Source organism: Palaemon carinicauda, chromosome 26, assembly GCF_036898095.1.
Source record: "Palaemon carinicauda isolate YSFRI2023 chromosome 26, ASM3689809v2, whole genome shotgun sequence".
Lineage (NCBI taxonomy): Eukaryota > Metazoa > Arthropoda > Malacostraca > Decapoda > Palaemonidae > Palaemon > Palaemon carinicauda.
In genome coordinates this window covers 40,840,676-40,867,254 of record NC_090750.1, presented here as the reverse complement: position 1 = coordinate 40,867,254, position 26,579 = coordinate 40,840,676, and the positions used below count along the sequence as shown (strand labels likewise).

Below are 26,579 nucleotides of genomic sequence, written 5' to 3'. Positions count from 1 at the left end.
GGAGTCCTTTACTGGCTCTTGTTTAGGAAATTTCCCTAAAGTCCTTCACCAACTTCCCAAGACAATCTCCCTTAATACAATATTTCCTAACGTAGATCTGAAGTTCCTTCAAAACGGTTTGACTTTCAGAGCTACACAAAGGAAATTGTCTTGGGAATCGTGTGGAAATGAATAGGAAGATGTCCCATGGTTCCTATAAATCTCTTATCTGTAGACACTGGGAGACGGCGACAAACTTTAGAAAAGAAAAAAAAAACTGGGAAAAATACTCAACATCATTACATTTTCATGCAATGCCGAGAGTGTGACTTTTTCTGACAAATGCTGCCAAGTTTTGCCTTCAGCTACTAGTGTCTACAAAATTCTTGAATGTCCTCGAGGCCAGATTGGTGCGATTAAAACAAGGAGGCTGGTAATGGAGCCAAACCTTTCAAAATCACCTGAGTTTCTATAGTGTTCATCTTCATCAGTCGAATATTACCATATGTTTAATGATAAGCAAAGCGATAAGAAGCTTATTTTAGATTTAAATGTGATAAGGCTACTTGAGTATATGTCTACGTAATATAATATAATGAGCTATTAGGGCTAGAATAAGCATAGCACATTCTAGGTTGATTTTAGATCTTTCCGGAGACAAACCCAGCATGATTTCGGCTAGGTGTGAGAATCAAGAGATCTTGTATTTTGACATTAGAGATGTTAAGTGATTTATTGAACATACTCTTATTTTTTCAAGTCACTCAAGGAGATGCCTTTCGCAGTTCGTGTCAATCCGCCCTAAGAATGACCTTTCGCAGTTCATCTTTTTGTATCTTTATCTAGAAACAACAAAGACTTTCTAGGTCAAGTATAATAGAAGGAAAGCTGGACAGATTTGAAATTTAACTGATGCATCTGCTGACCACTCCACACTCAGGATACTTCACTCAAATAGGCATTGATGATTATATCACATACTCTAAGATATGACCTATTTGTTCCATATTAAATGGCATAATCTGAGTTATATCTTTTACTGAACGAGGATAATGATCTAATGGTCCCATAAAAATTTCCCATACATATTTGTGTATTTTCTCACAACTAAGTCTGAAAGTAAAGCATGAAATCAACTACATTCGTTGCATTTAAGCATCGCAATTGTGGAGTGATCAGATATTCCATTCATTATACTGGTTTGAAGTTTGGTCTTGATCGATGTAAGATCGACTTTTACCAATAGATTATAATAATGAAATTTTACCTTAGTATAAATTGCAATAATTCAAAACAGTGCCTATGTTTCATTCTATAATATATAAGTTTATAAGCCTAAACAATAAGGATGTATTAAAACATGAGGACATGTTGCAAAGTAGTGACAGTGATGAATTATTAAGGTCTCGTCCCCTGGGGCACCGCCTCCTCTCTCGTTGTGACTCCTAAGTAAGACCATCTTGTGCTTGGAGCACAATTCTCAAGAAGCACCTTTCTGGGCTATAATATATACAATTATGTACAAAACTGCCATTCACCTAACACTGCTAGTGCACCACTGACAGTTTAATGTGTATATAAACATTTGACAATATCTATGCAGTTAGCGGGGACAGGTACGTCTTATCTTGTTAGGACAAGGGCAAACAGGTGACCCAAGTCTGTCACAACCTGGGGGTCACGTGTAAGTTATATACAGGACCAAAGTTGGCCCAAGGCAACCAGGGGTATGGTAAGTGAAGTCTAAGGTGTGGTCGTGAGTAAGAAATTAAAGACGACGTAAAGAAGCAGACAGGGACAGCTTTAGACTGTTGTTAGGTCGTCAGGAGCAGAGCTACAAGGAACTGACTATTGTACAGGAAATAAGTTTAGAAGTAGATGTAAGATCAATGGATAAGTAACAAAGAGTTTTTTTTTTTTCACTGGAGAAAACATTGCTATACTTGAAATTTATTTCATTTTGGCAGAATGCAAGGAAACAATGAACAGAGTTATTTAGGAGATCAAAAGCAAACAATTAATGAGAGGGATGTGACCTAAAGGGGAATTGTACTCTGTGTAGAGAAGAAAGCAAGGATGATCACCATGAGAATAAACCGATGAATGTACGTTACAGCAATGGTATATTACTGCCACTATTTTGAATGTTATACTAAACCTGAAATAATCACAACAGTTTCTAAAACGAGCTGTTTAGCTGGTTTAGAAAGGCATTTGAAATGTAAAAAAGTAAGCGTTTACATAAAACATTTTGATAAATACTGCGGTTGGATATAAAACAACCAGTTGTGACATTTACTTCTTTGCAAAACATTCACTGGTTGCAATTGCTGAGGTATAAAATTTTTTTTTCCTCTTCTTCTAAAGGGAAATAGATGCACTTATATGATGATATTAAGAAGGAATAAGCTTAGTAAGAATTAATGTAAAAAAAAATTCTCTGTACAAATTTGAGGGAAGAGAACACAATGTAACGGAACTCGTGAAACAGTGCGAGTCATAGGCCAAGTGAAGTACAACAAACCGGAAGAGGACTTAAAAGGAATAGGAATAAAAAAGTGTGGATGAATGCAAAACCACAGACTAGTCGGTTCTCAATGCATCTTGCAAATAAAGAAGGAACAATCGACAGCGTTGAAGAAAACTCACCAGGGAAAGAGAAAGACTGCAAAAATGCAAGAACACATGATTCGGTCAGGGAGGGTCAAAGGGGTTCATTTTAATATGTTGGTTAGAGGAAAACTGCAACTGTCCTACAAGGTATGGGGAGGCTGAAGGCACAGATACTCTGACACAGGGGCTCAAGGGCAATCGCTCCATCGTTGAAAGGGAACATGACATTGTGTTTTCTCTGATAAGCTTGCAATTCCATCACCATTATCATTAGAGGAATCTTTGAAATGCTATGCTTTATCCAAATATTCTTTAGATGCGCATCAGATTCCGTCATATTGCTTACTCTTCTTTTTGAATGAAAATTATAATAATAATTACAACAATAATAATAATAATAATGACATAGTTATCCCTTGAGACTGCAGCAAATAAAATTGACAATGTTTACATCTTGATGCAGCATTCTTCGAATTCTACATTTCTATGTTCAGTTGAAAGCCTTTTTCAGACATACGATTTGAATGCATTAGTGTTACATTATGAGTGGGTAATCCTAGAGTATGTAAGATTGTTATCAATACAATCTGGTGTGTATTTGCATCTTCCTAAGCAAGTGTATATAATATCCTAAATCTACTTATTGAAGTCTTGCATTAAAATGTTCAGCAATACTTAAGAAATTGAAAACCAATTATTGGAAAGTTATTGCTAAAGAGGTTTGTGTTTATTTTTTTATTTTTTCAATTTATTAAAACTATTTATTAATGGCAAAATTAGTTATTTGCAGTTAAAATTCAAACTATTACAGCCTCGACTGTAGAGGGTAAAAATCTTTCTTATATATTATAATTCCGTAATGTATGATTATGCGCGTATCTCTCGCGTGGAACTAATTTAAGTGTTGAATCTAACCTTTGCTTTCGATTAATTTAGTGATAATATTACTCAAATAAGCTTTGCATGGGTAATTTCATTCGGACATTGAGACCTTTGTGATCTCTAATGTTCTGGAATACCAAAGTGAAGGATTTTGATGCAAAGAAAAAAAAAACCGCAAAAAGAAATGTCGTATTATGATTTGTAAAATAAGAATAATAGTGAACAGTAGTGTAATTATCAAACAGCTTAGTTTCACTAGTGCGAAACGGTCCAAGCCAATATCTAATCACTTGACCCGACACAGACAGAGATATATCTGTGATGCTACTGATGCTGCTGTTCCTCTTCAGTTGATCTGTCGATCATTGCTTCAGGTTTCTTGATCTGTCAATCATTGCCTCGGTTTTTTTTCAAAGAAGTTAATAAAGAAATTTTTATGTCTCAATAGGATGTAATGTCATATTACACCAGGTGCTTGAACTTCATATAATTTTGAAATGGGTTAGTTCTTATCCTTTGTGGATATTAATTGCTGGAACACGCAAATTTACTGCAAATTCACTGCAAATTCTGCCCCTACATAATTCTAATTCCATATGCCTGTAAAGCAAAATGTTTTTGTTTTGAAATAGCTCACCTCTTTCGATAGATTCTCAGAGATGGTAACAATAACATTCCCTCCCGAATACTCTTTGTTTGTGTTTGTCTTACAGGGATACTAGATACAAAGAATTATCTAAAGCATCCGACACTAATTTGAAGATGATCACAATCTATCACAATGACGAACTGGCATCTTTGCACTGAAGGTAAAATCTGTTCACAACCATTTCGAACCTTTGCCTATTAGAAGTAGTAATGGTTATCAACAATGAAAATAAAATGTCAATGATTTCCTTGGAAAACAAAAAGAAAATATTTGCATTGATTGGAACTTTTGTGGGTAAATATTAGTTATTTCCTTTGAAACATATTTTTGTTTTGATGAAGCCTTAAAGTAGTTGATGTCTTAATGTTAATTAGATGTTAACCTCTTATGTATAACCACAGTGTTTCAGAGAGTGGTGATGATTACTTGGTTAGAGAGAAGTGAATTTCATCAGTGTTAATGCAACATCTTCATCATCAGAGAACTATCAAGGGAAACGAACTACGTACTTGATTTGTTTTATTTTTCATTTAAGGCATTTCTACTCATCCGTTTGTGCTTTTTATATTTATTTCAGAGCTATTGGCAACGGATGAACATAAAAAGCACAACTCCTGAAAATCTGACGTACAATAATAAAAGAATTTCTTCCATTCTGTTCCACGTGGATGAAGATGTTGGGGGTATTGAGTAATGGCTGCTATTTCTTGCTTTTTGTTTACTAAATATATATGCATAATATATTACTGGAGATTCTATCATTTTCAACAGTTATCATAACTACAAATACTTAACCATTATGAGAAAAATTCATTTAACCTTAAGGTGTATTAAACATATTTACTCACAGAGTTATGAGAGGCATATGCACGAGATTTGAATAAAGCCTGTGTTCTTGCAAATCATGACCCAATGATTTAGCTAATATATAAGATACAGCCCTTGAGGTAAAAATCAAGATGGCGGATACATGTTTTGCATGTTCAAATTGATCAATGAGAAATCGTTAACGGAATAATATGAATACTAACACACGTTCTCGGATCCACACAGACGTAAAAACTTAATGACATAAAATCATAAGCATCATTACTTTCAGATTAGATTCAAAGTAAAGGGACAATATCTCATATCTAAGTTTTTGGGTCGCTATCTAACAAGTAACTTCTTTATCATCATGAATATGCTCTCTATACTCTTGAAACTAGAGTCATCACAGAAAATCTTAATCTTAATAATAAATTACCATCATTCCCTGGACGTTGCAGAAACAAAAACAAGGAAAAAACAACAATCGGCAAGTATGGTTGCACCAATTTCTTCTACTGTAAACATTTGTCTGCTGCAGAGAATTCTCCGAAGGTTCTTCACAGAGCACGTGGCCACTTCTTTTCTTTTCTGGATTTGAATGGGTTGCTAGAGTGATGTCTATATCATCCCAAGCCTTACAGATCTTGCGATGCCGATTCGGTAACAATAATGCTGATAATGATAATAGTAATTATGACTAATAAAAAAAAAAAGAAACATTCGTTGGTGCCAAAAAAATAACTATAAATCAGCACACATATCTGCAACATTGATAATTTTAGGACCATTATTCTTTGAGGAGTCTCCATGAGGCCCAGTTTTTCATCATGATTTACATACTATATGTAAATAAATAAAAAAAAAGAATACTTGCTCTTAGGCTCGCGCAAGTACCCTCATGAGCTGATCCCGTTAAATTTCTCTTTTCCTTTTGTGAGTTCACTTTTGGACTTCTTAACCACTGAACTAAGAGTTCGTATTAAAGTAAAATGTGATCTTAAGAGAGTTTCTTCCAAACATCTTTTTTAAGTCAAACTTGTAATTCTCACTTTTATGAAGATCAGTACATTCTGTATAGTATGAAACTACCAGTTCATAACTTTTACTAAAGAACCTAGTTAGTTTAAAGAAGCTAGTGAATACTAGCAAGTATATATTTATATATGATTGACTTTCAATCATAGATGTTACTGTTGACGCCATCCAGGGCAGAACAAAGAGGCATTTCTGAATGTTGATTTTGGATGGTTTCTCTCTCACACATCGGACTCTGTCTTTGAGGCTTCTGACATCTTGACCACACTGGTTCGAGGACTAGTTTCCCGTGATCGTTCCTGAAAAATAATCAAAAGAAGAGTAACACTGATTAGAGTCAAATATTTGTAGGTACTCTCGTAGCACCTCATCTATAGTTCATGTTAAAGAATATATTAAATATCTCCTCAAGTGTCACAGTGAAATAATCTCAAAGCATTTACGGCAAAGGAAGTAGTCTCTGTTATACATGCTGTCACTTAAAAGGAAAATAAAAGTTTCATCTATAATAGTTTACGTCTATACGTGCAGACCAATTTGGTAACACCCACAACGAGAATAACATGCTTAAAGCACGATTCTAAAAAGGTTCATTATAAAATATATATAAACAAACCATACCTGGCGCCAGTATGTTGAAAATGTCCACAATTAGGACATGCTCTTAGATAAGCATTTCATCAAACATTGAAAAGATACCTAACAACTTAATCTCTAATAAACCTGACAACCTAATATTTAAAGCATGGTGTGAGTGGTAGTCTTATGCAAAACATCCTGATGCAATGTCCAATAGTATTGAAAAAAAAATAATTTTAACTAATGACTCCATATTATGTATAGAAAAAATACCAAAACGCGAATAAATGTTTTACGCTGAAATTAAGAAAAAAAAAAAAACTTGGTTACATATCTTACCCATTTTTAACATGGACCGGTAAATACAGCAATTAACTATAACAAATATACAGTATTATTATTACCGTGAATACAAACATGCATGCTTTTTCTAAACGAAAAAATTCTCATAATTGTATTTTTGCTCAACATCTGGAATAATTATATACAGATTCGGTGCTACTATAGCGTGATTCCTACCCTCATTTTCCGTTCCTACCTCATTATGGGGATTCAAATCTACTATAGGGTGATTCCTACCAAGCAAACAACCAAATAATGAAATATTCCCTTTCCAAGGTGTTATTACAAGAGTAACACCTCAATTAAGCGTTACCAAACCAACTAAACAAGCAACCAGTGTAAACAAAACGACGTAACCTAACATAAAGTGCGTTTTATGGATTTTTCAGAATGTTTTATAGAATAGAATAGATTAAAATAGTGTCAAGAAGTATGTTTTATCTATCCTCCTTTGGTAGGAATCACCTCATGCCCCAAAAATAGGGTAGGAATCACACTATAGTAGAATCCTCATGGTAGGAATCACGCTATGGTTAATTTGAGTAAAGGAAAAGCTCAAAAGATTTCAAATTCACTTTTCACAGGAACAATGTGGAACAAAAATGGGCTTTGAAGATTTTCAAGACTATATAATCAGCGAATTCAGAAGCCTATTCTTGAGTAAATAAATATAATGAATTATCTCGACATCTTTTAACAACTTAAACAGCTTTTGATGATTCACTGATGCAAGAATCTAGTCCAAAATCCCACATATCTGTTAACATATATATAACGTACATATCACACACCCACATATATATATATGTATATATATATATATATATATATATATATATATATATATATATATATATATATACACACACACGTGTGTATGTATATGAATATATGTAGTTTGGATTTAAGAATTTGGGTTAAATAAACCAGCCATGGATCCTGTGAAGCCATTCCGCACTCAAGTGCATTGTAGGGTAAAATCCTGGAGTTACATTAAGGGTAAAATTTGGAAGAATTTCGGCAGCTATACAGTATATATACCATATATGTGTATATATATAATATATATATATATAATATATATATATATATATATATATATATATATATATATATATATATATATAGATGTGCACGAATGCATGCATGAACGTATGTATGTATATATATTTATATTACATATATCTATATCTATCTATCTATCTATCTACACACACACACACACATATATATATATGTGTGTGTGTGTGTGTGTGTATTGTGTGTATGTCTGTACATGTTACTCAGATATTCAGAGATGAATTTTCGGTGTGGAAGTACAGTAATGCAAACTATAAAAATATATAATATATAAATACATATACATATAAATATATATTCATATAAAATTATGAATAACTGTGTATAAATATATATACATACAGGTATATATTTTTGATACATTAATGTCTCGATTCTCTTAACGACCTCGGGATCAGAGCCCCAGACGAAATCACACAAAGTCGAGAGCTTGTGACCGGCCGGGAGTCGAACCCTGGTCCGTCAAACTTGTATAGACAGTGACTAAACCACTTGGCCAAGTTATTTTATGCTCAACGTGGACACGCAAACTAATAGATTGCTTGGCTGGACATGAGTGTCTGATAAGGTACAAGAGTATACAGTAACCCCCTAAAAGGCGTTTTGATGAAGGAAAAACCTATTTTTGGGGAGGTGCTGTGTAGTCTCGAAGAACCATTCTCCTCCAAAGCTTCTTATTGGGAAGGGAGGCATATGAGTTTTATTTCCGTATATAAAAGATGGCAATCGATTCCATACTTTAGTCAATTCTTTTTAGTGAGGCAGATTTGCACCGACTCGCAGGAGTGCCCTTTTAGCTCGGAAATGTTTCCTAATCGCTGATTGGTTGGACAAGATAATTCTAACCAATCAGATAACAGGAAACTTTTCCGAGCTAAAAGGGCACCGCTGCGAGTCGGTGCAAATGTGCCTCATTAAAAAAAATAAGTATAGTGACCAGGCAACCTCGGCTCCAGTATTGGTTCTTGTCTATGTGTCATTGTGTCTCCAATGTATTTCAGCATAAGAGGTGCTGAGATGGAATCAAAAGAGCCTGAATCCATAGATCTTCCTTATACTCCCTAAGTCCTTTCAGTGTACGTTGATACACTAGCCTCAGGGCAGGAAAGATAATATTTCTTTGACATTTTCTTGCCGTACTGGATTCCCTATTCTAGCCTATAACAGGAAAGTTTTTAACAGTAATTTTTTGTGGCATAATCTTCCCTCTTTCAAACCCTAGTCTAACTCCGCAAGTGGTAGCTAGTGGTTTTAGTGCACCATGCAGTAAGGGTTTTGATAGTACATGAAACATCCAAGATTACAATCCTCTTGGCGATCCTTGCATTCTTTATTTACTCTAGAACCTTCTGTTGCAAAACCCTTGTATTCTCATATTTCTCGCCACTCGTCTATACAACTAGATTGCGAAGTTAAAGACTAAAATCGTAACCTGGATCCTTATATTCCTCCTCTCACAAAAGTAAGTGCCACTGCCATCTGCTTATCACTTATGTGCTGAGATACTGGATTGGAGTTATTTTCTAAATCAATTTTGGGAGCTTTGGTGATCTTGCCAACGACTCGATAATGTTAGGAATAAAGAATTTTCAAGATTCCCATCCTGGAATGCAGAATTATCTCTGAAAACTGGCATTTGGATTTAGGCTGGGTTCTTAAGAGATAGGACTCTCGGGATTCTGTTCGGTTAGCCTGCCACTTTTATTAAAGGGGGACAATGGCTTTTTATAATGCTCTAGTCTCATTAAGCACGTTTGCCTTACACTTCTTAAGTCACTCTAATCGTGGTATTACTATCCCTTTGGAGTAGGGTAGGAAGTAGATATTTGGGAATCGGTTCTCACTCGTGTATAAATTAACTCCATGAAAGGATGTCAGTGTCTTAATTTTTTCTCTCCTTGATACTGGTTCTCCTGAGGCTGTTGACAACCCTCTCTCCTGCCACTAAAGCAAATTCTGTTGATGCCCTAGGCACTAATTAGGAAAATATTTTATCTTATAAAAAGGACAAACAAGACTTAAAATCCTGTATGGACACAGGAACAGTCGTTATTGAAAAGGAAACAGTCGACAAGGTTATAAAATTGACCTATCAGATAAATTGACTTGTAAAGAGAAAATTAGTAATAAATCCATCTTAACAGCTATAAAAAACTGAAAAATCTCCATAACACACAAGTTCCACTGGGATCTGATTATGAGGTACTGTGTAAGATATTTGAAATATATGGCAAATTAACGGAAATTCAAATGAATATGGAAGACCACAGTGAATATTAAGAGGCTTCGATTCCTCTTGATAATCATGAGTCAGCTTTTCAAGCACGGTGTGGCATTAAACATTTTCAAATAGGAAGTGTAAATATTATGGGTGCTCTGTGAAAATCTATCTGAAATGGCCTAGATATCTATCCCCCTACTGACTGGATAAAGAAAGCAAATAATATGCCAGTAGATATGTCCACCCAAAGAATATCCAAACCACCATTGTGGCTTACAGTTGATATCTAATACGATAGTGTAAATTATTTTAGAATTAGCAAGTTCCTATGTTGGCCCAATAACCTTGGGGGACATTTCTCGTTTGGTAGGAATTGTGTGCTTGTTCATGGCAAATCAAGTACCCAATCCCACATGCTTTGTAATAGGAAAACTAATAATAATGGAATGACTGTAGAAGTCAAGCCCGATCCAAATTTCAGTTATGGGAAGGGAAGTGATCTTTAATAAAGATTCATATGATTTGTCAGAGGAAGAGACATTAGAAATGTGTCCATTGGAAGTGTGAAAGGTACACAAGGTTCCTAAAACATCAATCATCATCAACTCCTCCCACGCCTATTGATACAAAGGGCCTCAAATGACATCAATAATTATCCCTATTTTCAAAAGTTCAGATGTGCCTCTCCACATACACATTGAACGGATTATCAAACTTATATGCTTTCATTTTCTAATAGAAGGCACTACTATGTTAAAACTCAAAAATTTTGTAAGACCTGTTCTAAACTTGCCAATGGAGATTGAGTATCTGAAGCCAGATGTTTGAATTACTGTACACCTTGAATCATAACACAAGTGATAGGAAGTGCCAACAATATATAACAGAAGAAGCAGCCTTAAACAAATCCAATTTTGAACATGTAATTGCTTAGTATGCTAAGGAACTTTTGAATATGACCAAAACTTATATCAATACAGTAAGATGAAATGAATTTCAGCTCATGACCACCATCACACTTCCTGTCACTGTTGATAATCCTCCTAAGATAACTAAACTGCCTTGTGAGAATAGGAATGCTATTACAAATTTGTTGCCTTGTAAGGTATTGCCAGAGCCTATGGTAACTAAATCACTGCCTCCCCTTATCCAATCTACTACTGCTCCAAACAAAAATTCAACACCACATGTATCTCAGGCAATATAATCAACCCCCACAGTATAATGCTAAAAGACGCACCAGTCATGGAAGCGTCTGTTTCCGGTAGCACTCCGCGTCCTAGATGAAAGAGGAAGAATCCTCCATCACTTTTCCCCTAATACAACAACTTGAAATTAATACATATAACAGATATGATGGTCTCTCATTCTTTTGTGTCGATAAAGAAATCCACAAAGATGGCGAAGGGGCTAAGAGTTGCCTAAAATCTGTTAAGGATGTAGAAATCCATTGGGCACCTCAACATACATTTAACATTGTGAAAGGCAATGACATTAGCCCCAACAATTGGAGATCAAGTTTGGTCATAACTGTGCCTGTTGATCATATTAAATAAAAAACATTAAAGGGAAGTCTTCTGTCAAAGATTCTTCCCAAAATTAACTAGAGTTCACAACAATTCTCCGATGGAAGTGTCTAGTTATGAATGCAAAATATAAAGTACTTAAAATTTTAATTCACTAATATACACAGTATATTATCTGTCTACAAGACAGCAAGCTAGACAATGATGCCCAATATCCTAGAAAATATGTAAGTTATAGGACCCTTTATGATCCAGAAAAGGGCTGTCACAGCGGAAGTATTAGTTATGTTTGTTGTGATCTTCCTCATATTATTGTAAATTTACATTCTGCCTTTCATGAGGTAGCAGTTCAAGGTGATCTTGGAAGGATATATACAGTATATTACCTTTATTTACTTCCTAATGATAATGTGTCGTATAACGATGTAGTTGAATTGATTCATCAGCTTCCCCATCAATTTCTCTTGTTAGGAGATACTAATAGAAGACACCGTTTGTGAGGTAATAATTTGGGTAATATAAAAAACAACATAACAGCTTCCCTTATGGAGAATGAGGACATTAAACCTCTTAATATAAGTGAACCTACCCATTCCATGCTCAAAATGAGGCCTATGTCACTATCAAACTTGTTCTCAGTGTAAAATGGGATGCGATATTCAGTGTGAACTTGTAAAGATATAGAACAATAAAAAATCTTGAAAATGTCAGATTTGAGCGCAAAGTTCAGGTTAAAAAGTAAACTGATATCCTCCTTAAAATAACGCATGTTACGATCTCTATTCAATATTATAAACTTAATTATTCATTACTATTTTGATTTCATGAACATTGACATAATTGAATATTAAAAGCATTATTTTACATATCCTCTGGCATTATTCAATATAGCCTCTTCATACCACTAGTAAGTAGAGAGGAGGGTGGGCATGGACAGTATATGAACATCAGTGGAATATAGAAAAAACAAATCTTATCATTAACCTCCCCTGATGTTCATATTGCTCACTCCCACTTGTTGCCAGTGAAGGAAAGAGATAGACCCTTTATAGTTAAAAAAAAGACGAAAATAATCAGTATCCTAGACTCAATTGCAGTCTAAGTTCTGGTGGTATGGTCATTAGCAACTATAGCACTAAAACCCAGAAATCTTGATAAACAAACCGAGACTCTATTAGACATGGATTAGCAAAGACTGACTTTGTAAACCAGTGAGCTTCTATTAGAACCTTTTTCAAAGAAATATTTCTGCAAAAAGAAGAAGTAGCTGCACTTCTAGTATTATGAACTAACCTTCAAATCTTTCATCTAAGATGGATCCAATTCTTTGCAAGCCTCTGTGGCCAAATTCTTAACAAGAAAAAACAATTTTTTTGGTAGAGGACGAATTATAATTGTAATACCACAAAACATTAGTAACATTACTCTAAAGGAATCTCACAATATGCCACACCATTCATATATGAAATATGATGTTGCTTTAGAGCTCTTACTTCAGCGAGTGGCTGGATCGTATGAGCTATGTTACCAACTCTGTCTCCTGTATTGTAATCTAGAGGTCTAAAAATTGGACTGGATTGCAGGAAGGCAAGAATTTTACAGAGGAAGCGTCTAAAATAAATAAAAAAAAAAAATTGAGGATATATGAGAGGACCTTGAATTTGTGATGCACTGTGAACCAAGACCCTTACTGAACGGTGCACTAGAACTATCAGTTAAAAATTGGGGAGTTAGGCTAGCGTTCAAAACAGGACAGGTAAGTTCAGAATTACCGCTTTTAACCGAAGACTCACTGGCCTTTTTAGATTTCACAAAAGAAGTTAAGGAAGTTAAGAGCTTTTGAAGTTAATCACTATCAAAGCTAGGCTTGTTGATGGGTCATCACCACCATTATAGCCTAGTCTTTTGGTTTTCCCTTGAACTAGAAGTAAGTTTGTTTTACTCTTTCAACTTTTAATCGGGTCAGCTACCCTAGAAACATACTTTACCCTAAGCGGAACAGTAAGGTCTTTGCACTTCTCATAACTATTTTCTGAATTAAAATACTTCCCCCCGAGTGAGACACTAAGTGAACACGGATCATGATTGCCCAGAAAAAAAATTCTCTTGAACAATCTACGCAGTAATTAATAACAAATCCAGGAGAATACATCTCTAAGAGCACTAAAAACCTAAATAACTAAAATGAGGAGTAAGGAGGAATGCAGGTCACGCCAAAAACTATGAAGCTACTGGAAGACAAAGATGGGAAAGCTTGCTAAAGTCATAATTATCCTCATCAGCCTCTAGATGCTCTAATTACTGTACTCTACTTGCGGTATACATCAATTGTAAGGAAAGAATTTTTCTAGGTATATAGGTACAGGGTATGTCAATACTAACTGAGCTTCGTGGGTGAAGCAACATGAACATCAGGTAAGCGTAGAATTAACCTATTATATCATAAAAATTCTGTTGTTATTTTAGTTTTAGTTTTGATTTTAGAATTTTAATGGGTTCCTGAGATTTAACTAAATCTAGATTTTAATATCTCCAATTCAAATTATTTTCAATATATTAGCATTACTCACTGTGATCCAGTAGCTTATCTATTTAGTACTAATTGATTGAAAATTTGTCTGTTAGAGAAAGTATCTTACATCAAAGAAACGTTTTTAGTACAATATTGAAATATCCTTGCTGACTGCTAATATACTTCTGTTTTGTATCAACAAGAAAATGAACGAATGGTAATAAAAACTTGATGCCGGATTAATTCTTATTTTCTTTCAACAGAAGGGACTGTTAATTAGTGTTTTGGAGATGGTTCTACAAAGAAATTTCTAATCATAATTTCTAACAGATTATTGTTTTCAAACTTTTTGAATATGGAAAAGTTTATACAAACTCGTTTCAGTTTCACGTAAAATTACTAAACTTCATTGTTCCTTGTGTAATTGAAAAACAAAAACAAAAACGTTTATACTGTCTAAATTACATTTTACTACCTTTTAATAACTCTTAATTGGAAATATTGTCACTCTTACTATAAAACCAAATCTAAAATAACAAAAATGTATCTAACGTGAGAGATCCTACTAGTGCATTCATGCCAACATCCAATGCAGCAATTTACATGTGCATTCCTCTAAAGTGACTATCACTGTCCAGTAATTTACACCTTCAGTAATAGGTGAAATATATCATCAAATCAGTTCTATTTTGGTAATATGAAAATCTACTTGAAAAGGGCATCTACGGTAATGAAAATTAAATACTGTAGAGAGGCACAATAATCTAAAAAAATGATAAAAGGAATAGAAAGTCAATAGCATTTACTGCGCTTTCAATAAAATCAAGAAAAATACAAACTGACTATGTAACTGGGTGTTTAGATGCATTTTACTAAGGACTGAAAGGTTAAGCATTAGATATGTAACAAATTATACAGGTAGCAAAGAATAAGCAGCTGTCACAGGAATACGACAGAGTGCAAACGAAGTAAAAAAAAAAAGAAATTGGGGCCTCGGTAGGAGATCTAGGCACGAACTTGAGCAATGAGTGCTTACGTGAGGCCCCCTGAGAGGAAAGAGAGAGAGAATGGGCGTCCTTATTCATGGGTCACTGCTCTTAGAGGCTGCTAGCTGCGAAGGGGAGGAAGGGCTAAGTGAGTCCCAGAGGCGAAGGTTAATCCACAATACAGGTTAAAGAAAGATTATCATCGAATTCTGAGCCTTGATAAATAAACAATATTTCCACCCTTGACGAATAAACTAGATTTTCACACAGGAAGTATGATTTTACACATGAATAAAAAAGAAGCTAATAATAAACAATCTTATAGATAGTATAGGGTAGTAAGAATATCAGCATTGGAAAGTGACCTATGAGGGGGAAACAGGACATGAATAGTCCAGAATCTTTGAATTGAAAGATAAAATTGCCAAGTGGATTACAAAGAGAAAAATAAATTGATAGTTAATAAAAAGGTAAAACCCACAAATCCTATAATTATTGATCACAGATCTTAAAGTGAGGTACTTTGCTGTAATTTTCTAGAGAAGGTAATTCAGAATTCGTGATTTAAAATAAGACCATAATTAGATACTAAAGCCATTGTCACCATAGCAAAAACATCAATTATTGAACTAAAGAGAAGCTTCATTTACAGGAACAGACTTATTAATGGTATTAGCAATACATCTAATGTACCTTTCAATAGCTAGAAATTAATTAATTTATATGAAGAACTTATAACTACACTATTGTTTTTAAACTTATTCTTATCATATTTCTATGAACAAAATCTACTAAAAGTTTTTCTAGACAGATGGATATCTGCTTAATGAAATGCTCATATTTCTTACTGAAATGCTGCACAATATAATAAACTCATCTTGCATGTACATTCAATATATGTTGTACGAACGGTAAATGTTTTCAGTAAAGCATTGCTTTAAAAGAATTTAATACATTCTTAAATACACACTCAAAAGTGCAACAAATAACCAGTGTGTGTGATTAAGATAAGATACATGAACAAAGTATTAAAGAATCATACTATAAGGAAAGTTGAGAATTGTTAACAAAACTTGCATATTATCAACTTTGAGAGGAAAAATGTGCGGCGTTAATGAACACAAACGATGTTTTTTTTTTTTTTTTTTACTTAATTGTTAAATTCTTCTATTTCAATGCTTTTTCAAGGTTTAGCTACATATTGCTACCATTTGACATATTGCTAGCTTCATGCTTAGCTCTGGTACTGATCACAACATATTAATTTGCTAAAAAAGCTACACATTCTAAATAGTTTCTATAAAAGGATTTTTCCATTTACATTTTGTAAAATGACAAAAGATAGTGCAATTACACAAGATACTCATGACAAATATAGCTTGGGTTTGTGATATAAGTTTTGCAGAGGAAATATGTCAAAGTTCTGGTTATTTGAAAATATTCTTTTTTTATTACCTTAACCTTAAAAATTGGAACACATACCCAACACCAAGTATCCAATGATACTATGATTTTTTTTTTTTTCAATTTAAATGATTGGAAGCAATGGCTTTCGGGTATTCTATGGAAAGAGCAATTTTAAAGTGTGTCATTAAACAATTGTCTATTTGCTACATCTCTTGTCATTATAACATTTTATGTAAAGAGAATTATCGCATTGGTAATGCAACTTACAATTTCAAACTTCTAGAACAACAGTAATGCATTGATAAGAATTCCAAATATAAAGCAGCTTTTCACACATGACTAACACTTGATAGGAAAGAAGAGGAGTTAAGTGAAAACAAAGGAAAAGTCCTTATATCGAGGAGAGCTTATATATTGTCCACCTTTAAAATATTAAAATATCACCTTAGCATTGCATAATTAAGTATATACATTGTGAAAAATATATGGATAGTAGCATCTTTCATAGCATATGGAATGAACGATGTTATTACTTCAGTAAAGAAACTCAAGAAATAATACAGCAAAATCCATAATTATTTCTATAAAATTTCCTTGGTATTCATACTGCTTCTCTCTCAAAGCCCGGTTTTATACTAGAAAATACCCTAAAACAAAAGAATTCTCGTTTTCGTTTGTTTCAAGACATATCTGGCATATAAAGTTTTGCCAAGTGGTTCTACTACACCATTTAGTAAGGGCTCTGATGGTGCAGAGCAGCGACGAAGTCAATCGCCTCACCACCACAAGATTCCAAGACAGAAGACCAAGCTGGTAGACTGGGTCTCAATATCCCTTTGCTCACCAAAGTAGGCACTCATGGTCAACCATTTTATACCAATATCGATGGCGTGAAATATTAAATATTGTACGGTTCTCATAGAACTGGAAAGATCCTATTAGGTAATCTTTTAAAGCTCCACTGAACTGTTGTATCAGATTTCGAATGGTAGTGAGCCCGATCTAATGTAGGCTTAGCCACTAGCACACAGAGTTTTTCCTGGCAGAGTTAATGTAAGTGCTGGTATCTTTACAGCCGAAACGAGTCTTGCCTAGAACAGGCATACAGGTTACCGTTACATGTTGTTACCTTTTAGAGGATTTACCAGTCCTGGAAGACGAAAATGAGGTTGTGGAGGAAGAACTTGAATGGTAAACCTACTTCTAGAAGGTATCCAAGTTAGTTATTTGAGGTAAGTTCTGATAATGGTTAAACTTCTGCTAATCTAAGTTTTTTTTTGCAAATACACGTTTAGTCAAAAACTACCAAATTCTCCCTGTTCTACTTTAATCTAATTGTTACTGGTAAAAGGCTGCTGAGGTTAACAATGGGAGAACAGTGAAAACAAGGCAGTTCCACAATGCCAAGAGGGCAGAACACAAGTCAAAGCTTAGAATGAAAAAAAAAGATGCCTTACTGAGAATCAGTCATTTAGTCTGAACAATTATGAAGGAATAAGACGAAGGGCTTCCCAATTTTATCAACCATGGGAAAGCCTGTATTCAGATCTGTGGATGCTGTCTGTGGTCAAAGAGGGCTATTGATTCCCTGTGTCCCCCAAACATCCTTCGCCTAATGAATTGATACCTGTCTAGTTATCTTACACTTCAGCAACGGTTCATATTTTGAAAATAGAGATTGCAAGACTCCAAGGGCAGAATGTATTTTACAAAAGGTTTTTCCGAGTACCCAAAGCATCGGAAGTTGGGAAACCGTTTCTGGATATTTCAATTTTAAACCCGTTTAAAGTGATCAACAACTTTCTGAAGGAAATAACCTTGACAGTTCAGGGGGAAGTAAGAAAAAAGGCTGGGGTTTTTGATAGAATTGTCAAATTCACACTTTCACATTCCCATTTCATTAAATCAAGGAATATCCTTCGGTTTATGAACGTTTCGAAGGTTTACCACCTCAAGTAATTCAGGTTCGACAAGTGTGGCTACACAGGTTAGTGGAAAGGTTGGAGTTCCTGATCAGTTTGGAAATGGGCCCTTTCATTTCAACTCTGAGGATTCTATATTATGGGATGATAAAAACGTCACTTTTTTATAGAGTTTTACCATGTCATCTCAATCTGTATTAGAACAGGGGATCACCTCTAAACAAAATCTGTACTCCAGTAATGCAGAAGACACCTCAACTGAACTGATGAGACACTTGTTGGTTTTCACAAGGAGTTTCCTTCCTTCTACCTCGGTTTAATTCATGGAGGTTGAATATCATAGAGGTTTGGTTGAAAAGGAAATAAGATTTTTTCAAAATATTTTCTTCCAAATAAAAGGTCTCTGCATCCGTTATAAGTCTATAACTTTGGAATTAGTGGGTAAGTACAAAAGGTGAATATGTTTGTGGCATCGCTCAACAGCAGATAGTAGTGTTTAAAGGTTTAAAGGCCGCTCATGAATGGCAGAGGCAAGGGACAGTCACACTTCCCTATCAAGCAGGACAATGCCCTAGAGAATGACCATATATACATATGATCAGCGCCCAAGCCCCCTCTCCAATCAAGCTAGGACCAAGGAGGGCCAGGCAATGGCTGCTCATGACTCAGCAGATAATCTTATAGGCTCCCCAAAAGCCCATCCTTAGCTCACAAGGATGGTGAGGTTGCCGCGACCAAAGGAACTAACACGTCTGAGCGGGTAATAGGTAAGTTTATTCGTTTAGGGCTTCAAATTTCTTATCTCTTCATTTCACTGACTCTTATATACCTGAGATTGGGAATCGGCAATATGAACATCAACAGAGTTTCATAAAAATAAACTCCTTTTTATTAATAAAATTTATTATTCACTAACCTGATGTTCATATACCATACCTCCCCTCCCCGCTGACTAGTGATGTCAAGAGGATAAGGATTTAGTTTCGACTTTGAGACTGAAAAGACAAAAGGCTGCCATATACCTACACCAAGGTTATTGCTATTAACTGCCAGATTACCACTATAATATTTTAGGGGCCTAAGCTTAATGAAAGGAAAGAAAATGTTAAATTTTTAGTTTTAGTGTATATACATCGATATGAAACCAGGCTTTAAGAGAGAAACAATATGAGCATCAAGCGTGTATAAAAATAATAGATTTTTCTCTTATGAAAATTGTTTTTTTTATACCTTCCCAGTTAAATGGATGTAAATAACATTACCACTAACAAAGGAAATGGTCAATTTCTTCATATGGAATGTTTGTTTATATTCAAAGAGTAATATGATTAAATAATACCATATATTTTACGATGAGAGGCATCATCATGGTTGTTTTTTAATAGTTATGAAGCAGCAAAATATGGTAATGCTTCTTTATATGCAGAAATAACTTTTACATATAATTGAACACTAATTAGGTAGAGTTAGTTTCTGATAACCATGGTATTATCGTGGCTCTGTCAAAAAGCATAACAACTGTTGCCAAAATTCAAAAGGCTCAAAAATGATACAGATTAAAATGCATTATAACAATTATGCAAAGTCCTAACGAAAGAAACCAGAACCATCAAGCATATTTCTCATTTAAGAAAAAATTAGACAACTAATGGAAGACCTTGACAGAAGATATCAATAGTAGTTCTGATTTATATTTTAAACGACAGTCAAGGTTGCACGGCTCTATGAGTAGAAAATTTCTGACTTTTAACTGTTAGATTTGAAAATCATATGTTTAGAAAATTTTAGCCTTCTATTCTATGACGAACATCAGTGGAACAATCTCATGATGACAACTGCAGCAAACGAAGCTATCACCTGAAGAGCTCAAATACCCAAGGTTACCTTCAAAACAGCAGAACTGCAAGAAGGTGATACAATTTTTTTTTTTTTTTCAAATTATTGCATAAAAATATAGAACATAATGAAACAAATTTTGATCAAGAAGGATAATACGTGTACTAAACTTTTGACTGCTATAGGATGCTTTCATAATGCCAGAAAGAAGGAAACCGAGCACTAATCAAATTTAAGGGAAGCACGATACATACTCATCAGTAACTTTGCAAAAGGAATTAAGTTACGTCTTATAAATATCTATGATTTGGAAAATTGTTATGGTGTATTCAGGGTTTTCCAATTCGAAGATGTCCAAAACATGACATCTTAAATTATCAAACTGAATACATACTTTACATCAACACAGATAAACTTCAAGAAAGTGGTAAACTTTTCTTAACTTGTGCAATACAATGAATAAAAACCATCCACTGAGAAAAGCTTACTGACTATCAAAGAATGTGTTCCAAGAAGGTCAGAAAGAAAGGAACTGAACACTAATCAACTCATAAGAGTACCAGGATTAATACGTATCGTCTTAAAAACTCCTAATAATCAAGATGATTGTTTTTTTCTGTGGCATTCGAGGTCTTTTTAACCTAAATATGTTCAAGAAAAAGATTCCCGATAATTATAAAGAATTTAACCACCAAACTCAATTCAAGCAAAACTATGTCAATGCACAATTGGTTCAGCATCTGACAATAACTTTTAGTTCTATTGCTAACGTATGGATCAAGTATATATATATACATACATACATACATACATATATATATATATATATATATATATATATATACATATATATATATATATATATATATATATATATATATATATATATATATATATACACAACATCGCTGGCTGTTCAATCATTAAAGTTAGGTTGTTAGTACTTAATACAGAGTGTGGGTATTAGTAACTTTACCCCCACAAATATATATAAAATAACAGAGGGGTAACACACTGTTATCACCACCCTTTAAGAAGAAAAAAGGGATGGAGATTATATTACATTTATATTTTATATATTGTATATACAATATGTACAATACATTATATATACACATGCATATATATATATACATATATACATATATTAACTCATATACATACATACATACATATATATATATATATATATATATATATATATATATATATATATATACAGTTATATTTACAAATCCATATATACATATGTTTACATAATAATATATAAACATACTGTATATATATATATATATATATATATATATATATTTATATATATATATAATATATATGTATATATATATTTATATACATACATATATATGTATATATATAGATATATAGATATGTATGTATGTATATAGTGCGTGTATATATATATATATATATATATATATATATATATATATATACCTATCTAACCATCTATCTATACAGTATATTTATATATATATATATATATATATATATATATATATATAATTAATATATGTATATACAGTACATATTAACATATACATATACTGTGTATATACAATATATATATATATATATATATATATACATATATATATATATATATATATATATATATATATATATATATATATATATCATCATCATCATCATCAGCCATAACTATTCCATCGATTTATTGTTTCTATGGCAGTACAAACCTGAAAACTTTCTAAGTTTGTCAATCATCGTCTTCTCTTCCTTTCCCTTCTTCTTTTGCAATCTCTAGGGACTCATTCTTTTATTCTTAATGTCCATTTATTATCTATCAATATATTTGTCCACTGCACAAGCCCTAGTGGTGGCCAATAGGAAATTTTTCTGCTGGATGGGAGATCAAGTCCTGGTCAAACTCGATAGTTTCTTGTAGTGTCTACAACCTCACTATCTTTGTGAGCTAAGGATAGGCAGTTTGAAAGAGCCCATAGGGCTACCTACCGAGTCATCAGCAACCATTGCCTGGCTCTCCCTGATCCTAGCTTGGTAGGAGAGGGGGCTTGGGCACTGAATAGATGGATATATGGTCAGTTTCTAGGGCACTGTCCTGTTAGCTGGGGGAATTTATCATTGTACTTTGTCTCCACCAATCATGGGCGACCTTCAAAACCTTTAAATCCTTAAATCACTTCATTTTTAGATACACCAGACAGTTAGGGTATTTTTATGTAGGTTTTGCAGGAGCCACAAGATTACTCCTTGTATTATAAATAGAAAATCTATATAAAACTCACTTTCTACAAGTCCATTGAGCTCCATGTTTTGATCTCAATATAGTGCCTAAAGTTGCGTAGAACCAAAAACTATGTGCACCGATGCTCTGCTGACCAGGGAGAAGACAAATGAATAGTCATGACTTGGATATCAGCTCATTCACTCATGAGACGTCCTATTGTCTGGATGAAGCTCACCTGCTATGTCAGTGGCATACACACTGGTTCACCCTACACATCTTCCCCTGTTCTGCCCATTAATTGTTCAAAAGACGACGGAGGAATCATCGAAATCCTGAAATTATTTTAGCGTTCTTTCCAGGCAAAAGCCAGTAATCCCTTTAGACCGAGAAAGAGGGAATACAGGGGTGGGGCAGTTGGAAAAGTGCTTCATCTAAGACATCACAATAAATTTTAATACGAGGCTTGCTGGATGGAACTTAAGCGAGTTGTAAAATAGTGTGGCCACACATCCCCTAGATTAGTTCATTTATTTTTTCTTAGATCACAGGTCTGGTTGTATCATTTGGGCTGTGCACGTGGAATTTATTGTAATTGATGAATTTGGGTTTCTACGACTTTGATTGTGTTGTATCTCATGTCTCGGTTTTCATTTGAATAAGGTCTAGGGTAAAAATTGTTATGATTTAACCTGTACTTCATTTATTTTTCCTCGGTATTTACATTAATTATTGACTTGTGTTATAAACTTTGATTACTTTTATTTTTGGTTGTCTTTGAAATTGTTAAGATGTCCTGTTCAATATTGTTGTAAATTTCAAGGAATTCTGGTATTAGTAGATTTAGCACAACTAGTGTCATTTTACTTTTCTATTGATTTATTTACACGAATTGTTGAGAATTAGATGTCAGGAATTGTTTGAAAAACTTGAAGTGGTCCCCTTAGAGATGAATTGAATTAATTAATTGTTTCAGACATATCATTGAGTGGAATAAGTTAAATATAACAATAAAGGTAAGATTGATATATGCAGATGTACTTTTTTAAGCACTTTAGGGTGAAGATCCTCATTCTGAATTAAAGCCAGCAGGCAGAATTTAGGGTAAGTAAATTGCATATACGCCTCTGCTCTCTTTTCCACTTTAGCTATACTGTCTGTAGATTAATGACATGTCCAGCACTACATGGGGTTTCCAGGACGAAGCAGAAATATCGCCTGAGCTTAAGGATGGCTTTAGTATTGACAAATCTAAAGTAGAATTTCAGAGTTTATGTAGAAGTAATCCTGTGAACAGGACATAAGTGTAAAGGTTTATGAAGTGCAGCATCCTTTGTGCCATACCCTAATAGCGTGCTGAGTGATTGCGCTCATATCCCAAGGGAGGATCTTCATTGCTTGTTGCAGGGAGGTTTTCCTATAACAAATTTCCCACATTAAAAATTCTTCCACATTAAATGTTCTGAAAGTTTTCTGCGCATTACAGATTGGAAAGAATCTCACAGAACCTCAAATTCTTTAATTACTTCAGATCCTTCTGGTGTTAAGCAATTGCTTACCACAATCCTAATCAAAAGACCGAGTGGGTAGTCTGGTTACTAATATCCCAACATTAACTGAAATAAGGGCTCCTAAATTATATCGTTTTGCATAGGTGGATGTCATGGCATACCATGATTTCCTTGAACCTTGGTTGGGGATGAATGAAGTTTCAGTTCAATCATTTGCATCATATTTCATTGCGCAATGGGTTCTGTTTGCTTGCAAGCTTGGTCACAAGCTCATGACAGGTAATTCAAGTGGGGTAAACGTAGCATTCCCCACATTCAGTCCAGTTATATGCAAACCGGGGAATCAGCTACTTTTCCCTTAGTTCAACCTACGATACAGGAAAATGAAGGAGGCTATTTTGAAAGTGAAGAATTACTGCTCAGAAATACCAAAATTGAAGGCTTCTTATTCTTCCAACTATGCGGAAATAACCTCTTCCAAGACTTGTTTTATGTATATATGTGTATATATATACAGTATATATATATATATATATATATATATATATATATATATATATATATATATATATATATATATATATATATATATATATTTAAGTACACTATATAATTATCCATATATACATATATAATCATATATATATACATATTCATATATATTTAAATATATTTGTAAATATACAATTTTATATATACATACATTATATATATATATATATATATAAATAAATATATATATATATATATATATATATATATATACACACACATTTGTGTATAGATTTATATAAATAAATATATATATATATACACACACACACATTTGTGTATAGATTTATATATATGAATTATATATCTATCTGGCCATATATATATATATATATATATTCATATATATATATATATATATATATATATATATATATACAAATACCACTATAAAACATCAATAATCTGCACAATTTTGAAAAATTAACAAGATATTAAAGATGCAAATGTAGCTAAAGGAGTGCAGTTTCTATCTAAAAAAAAAAAGTAAGATCATTGAGGAAGCTAAAAAATTACTATAATGTTGGATAAAAGGAAAACAGTTGACTGGTGATAGTATTTCATGGACAATCATATCTGAAAATGCAAAGCAAATACACTGATATTAAAAACGCCCTGGGAAAAGATGATGATGCAAATTCTCATGAAATCGTTATATTTTCTAATTTTAAGAAGTGAAGTGGCATTTCCATAGTGTCGTAAGGATAGGGAGACTCCCTGTTCAGACATAGCAGCTGCTGAGAAATTTGTAGGGGGGGGGGGGAGGCGATATTATCCAGATAAGGCCGTAGGCAGTAGCCAGAAGAGTAAGTAATTTTTCTTATCATTATGCATTAAGTCGTTGCAGAATCGTCTTAAAAGAAAGGCAGACACAGAGGCACACAAGAATAAGAACCACAAAAGAGCAGTTTGCCAATATTTTCAAGGAAGGGGACTATCCTTACAAACAATACTAACACCACCTCCTCCCCACCTTCCACTGAAGCCATCCACTCTCCTTACCACTGGTAAAGTGAAGTTTAATGTTCATTTATTCCATACTTATTCATTTATTCTATTAATCCTCACCTTTCCTTCTTTTTGTTATGTTTTTATGTTGCCGTGTACTGTAATCTTGCCAAATTTGTATAAAAATAGCCTATATTAAGAACATCCTTGGGTGTGGAACCAATTAATGCTATTTCCATTCATTCTTATGGAGAAAATTGATTCGGTGTTCGAACATCGTTTTAGAAGGAATCATGTTTGTTCTTCGAGATATCACTGTATAGCATGGTTAGATATTGTACCATACAGTATCCAATATGATCAAGTAAAAAGACTGTACTAATCGAATAAAACAAACTTTTGTAAATTGTATAAACCAAGTTATGCTTAAAAAAGTATATTAATAACTTGGTACAAAAGATTGCTTTTTCTTAGGCAATCACAAAATTCATTAAATGAATTTTAAGTATTCCAATAAATATCTAGACTACTATAAAGAAAAAGAAACTGATATGGAGTTCATCAGTGATGGCGTTACATCTTCTACTGTAATATGCTATTATAACTTATAAAATAATATTCAGCGGTGTACCTTCGATGTAAATTGTAATGAAATATACACAAAACACAATTTCATCAGATGTTATTTACACTAAATGAATAGAAGATAAAAATCCTGCAAATATAGATTAAGGCCAATAAGAAAATACATTTCTTAATGTGTGCAAAAGTAAGTGAAATGCACGGTTTGATTTTCGGTCACTTTCATCAATTGGTATTATAATGAAAAGTGCCTCAACAAACAGCTACAATAACAAAAATAATAGTTATAATAACAGTGACTATTAATAGTGATAATGGAAATAACAAGTTATTCAAATGAACAATAGAGGGCAATGCATATAAAAAGCAAATGAGCATTC

At 33.5% G+C, this 26,579-nt stretch overlaps 1 protein-coding gene across 14 annotated transcripts in view; it reads right to left on the bottom strand.

The window, feature by feature from the left end:
• Positions 1-668: 668 nt before the first annotated feature.
• sei (seizure) overlaps positions 669-26,579 on the bottom strand; it is a 337,340-nt gene continuing 311,429 nt past the window's right edge. For 12 of the 14 annotated variants that reach the window (XM_068349591.1, XM_068349584.1, XM_068349580.1 and 9 more), the window contains one exon: positions 669-6,267. In XM_068349591.1, the coding sequence (XP_068205692.1) occupies positions 6,190-6,267 (78 nt within the window). In that variant the 3' untranslated portion in view covers positions 669-6,189. Of the gene's footprint in view, positions 6,268-15,264; positions 15,340-26,579 lie in introns of all 14 variants that reach the window. The other 2 variants (XM_068349589.1, XM_068349582.1) reach the window with 1 other exon arrangement.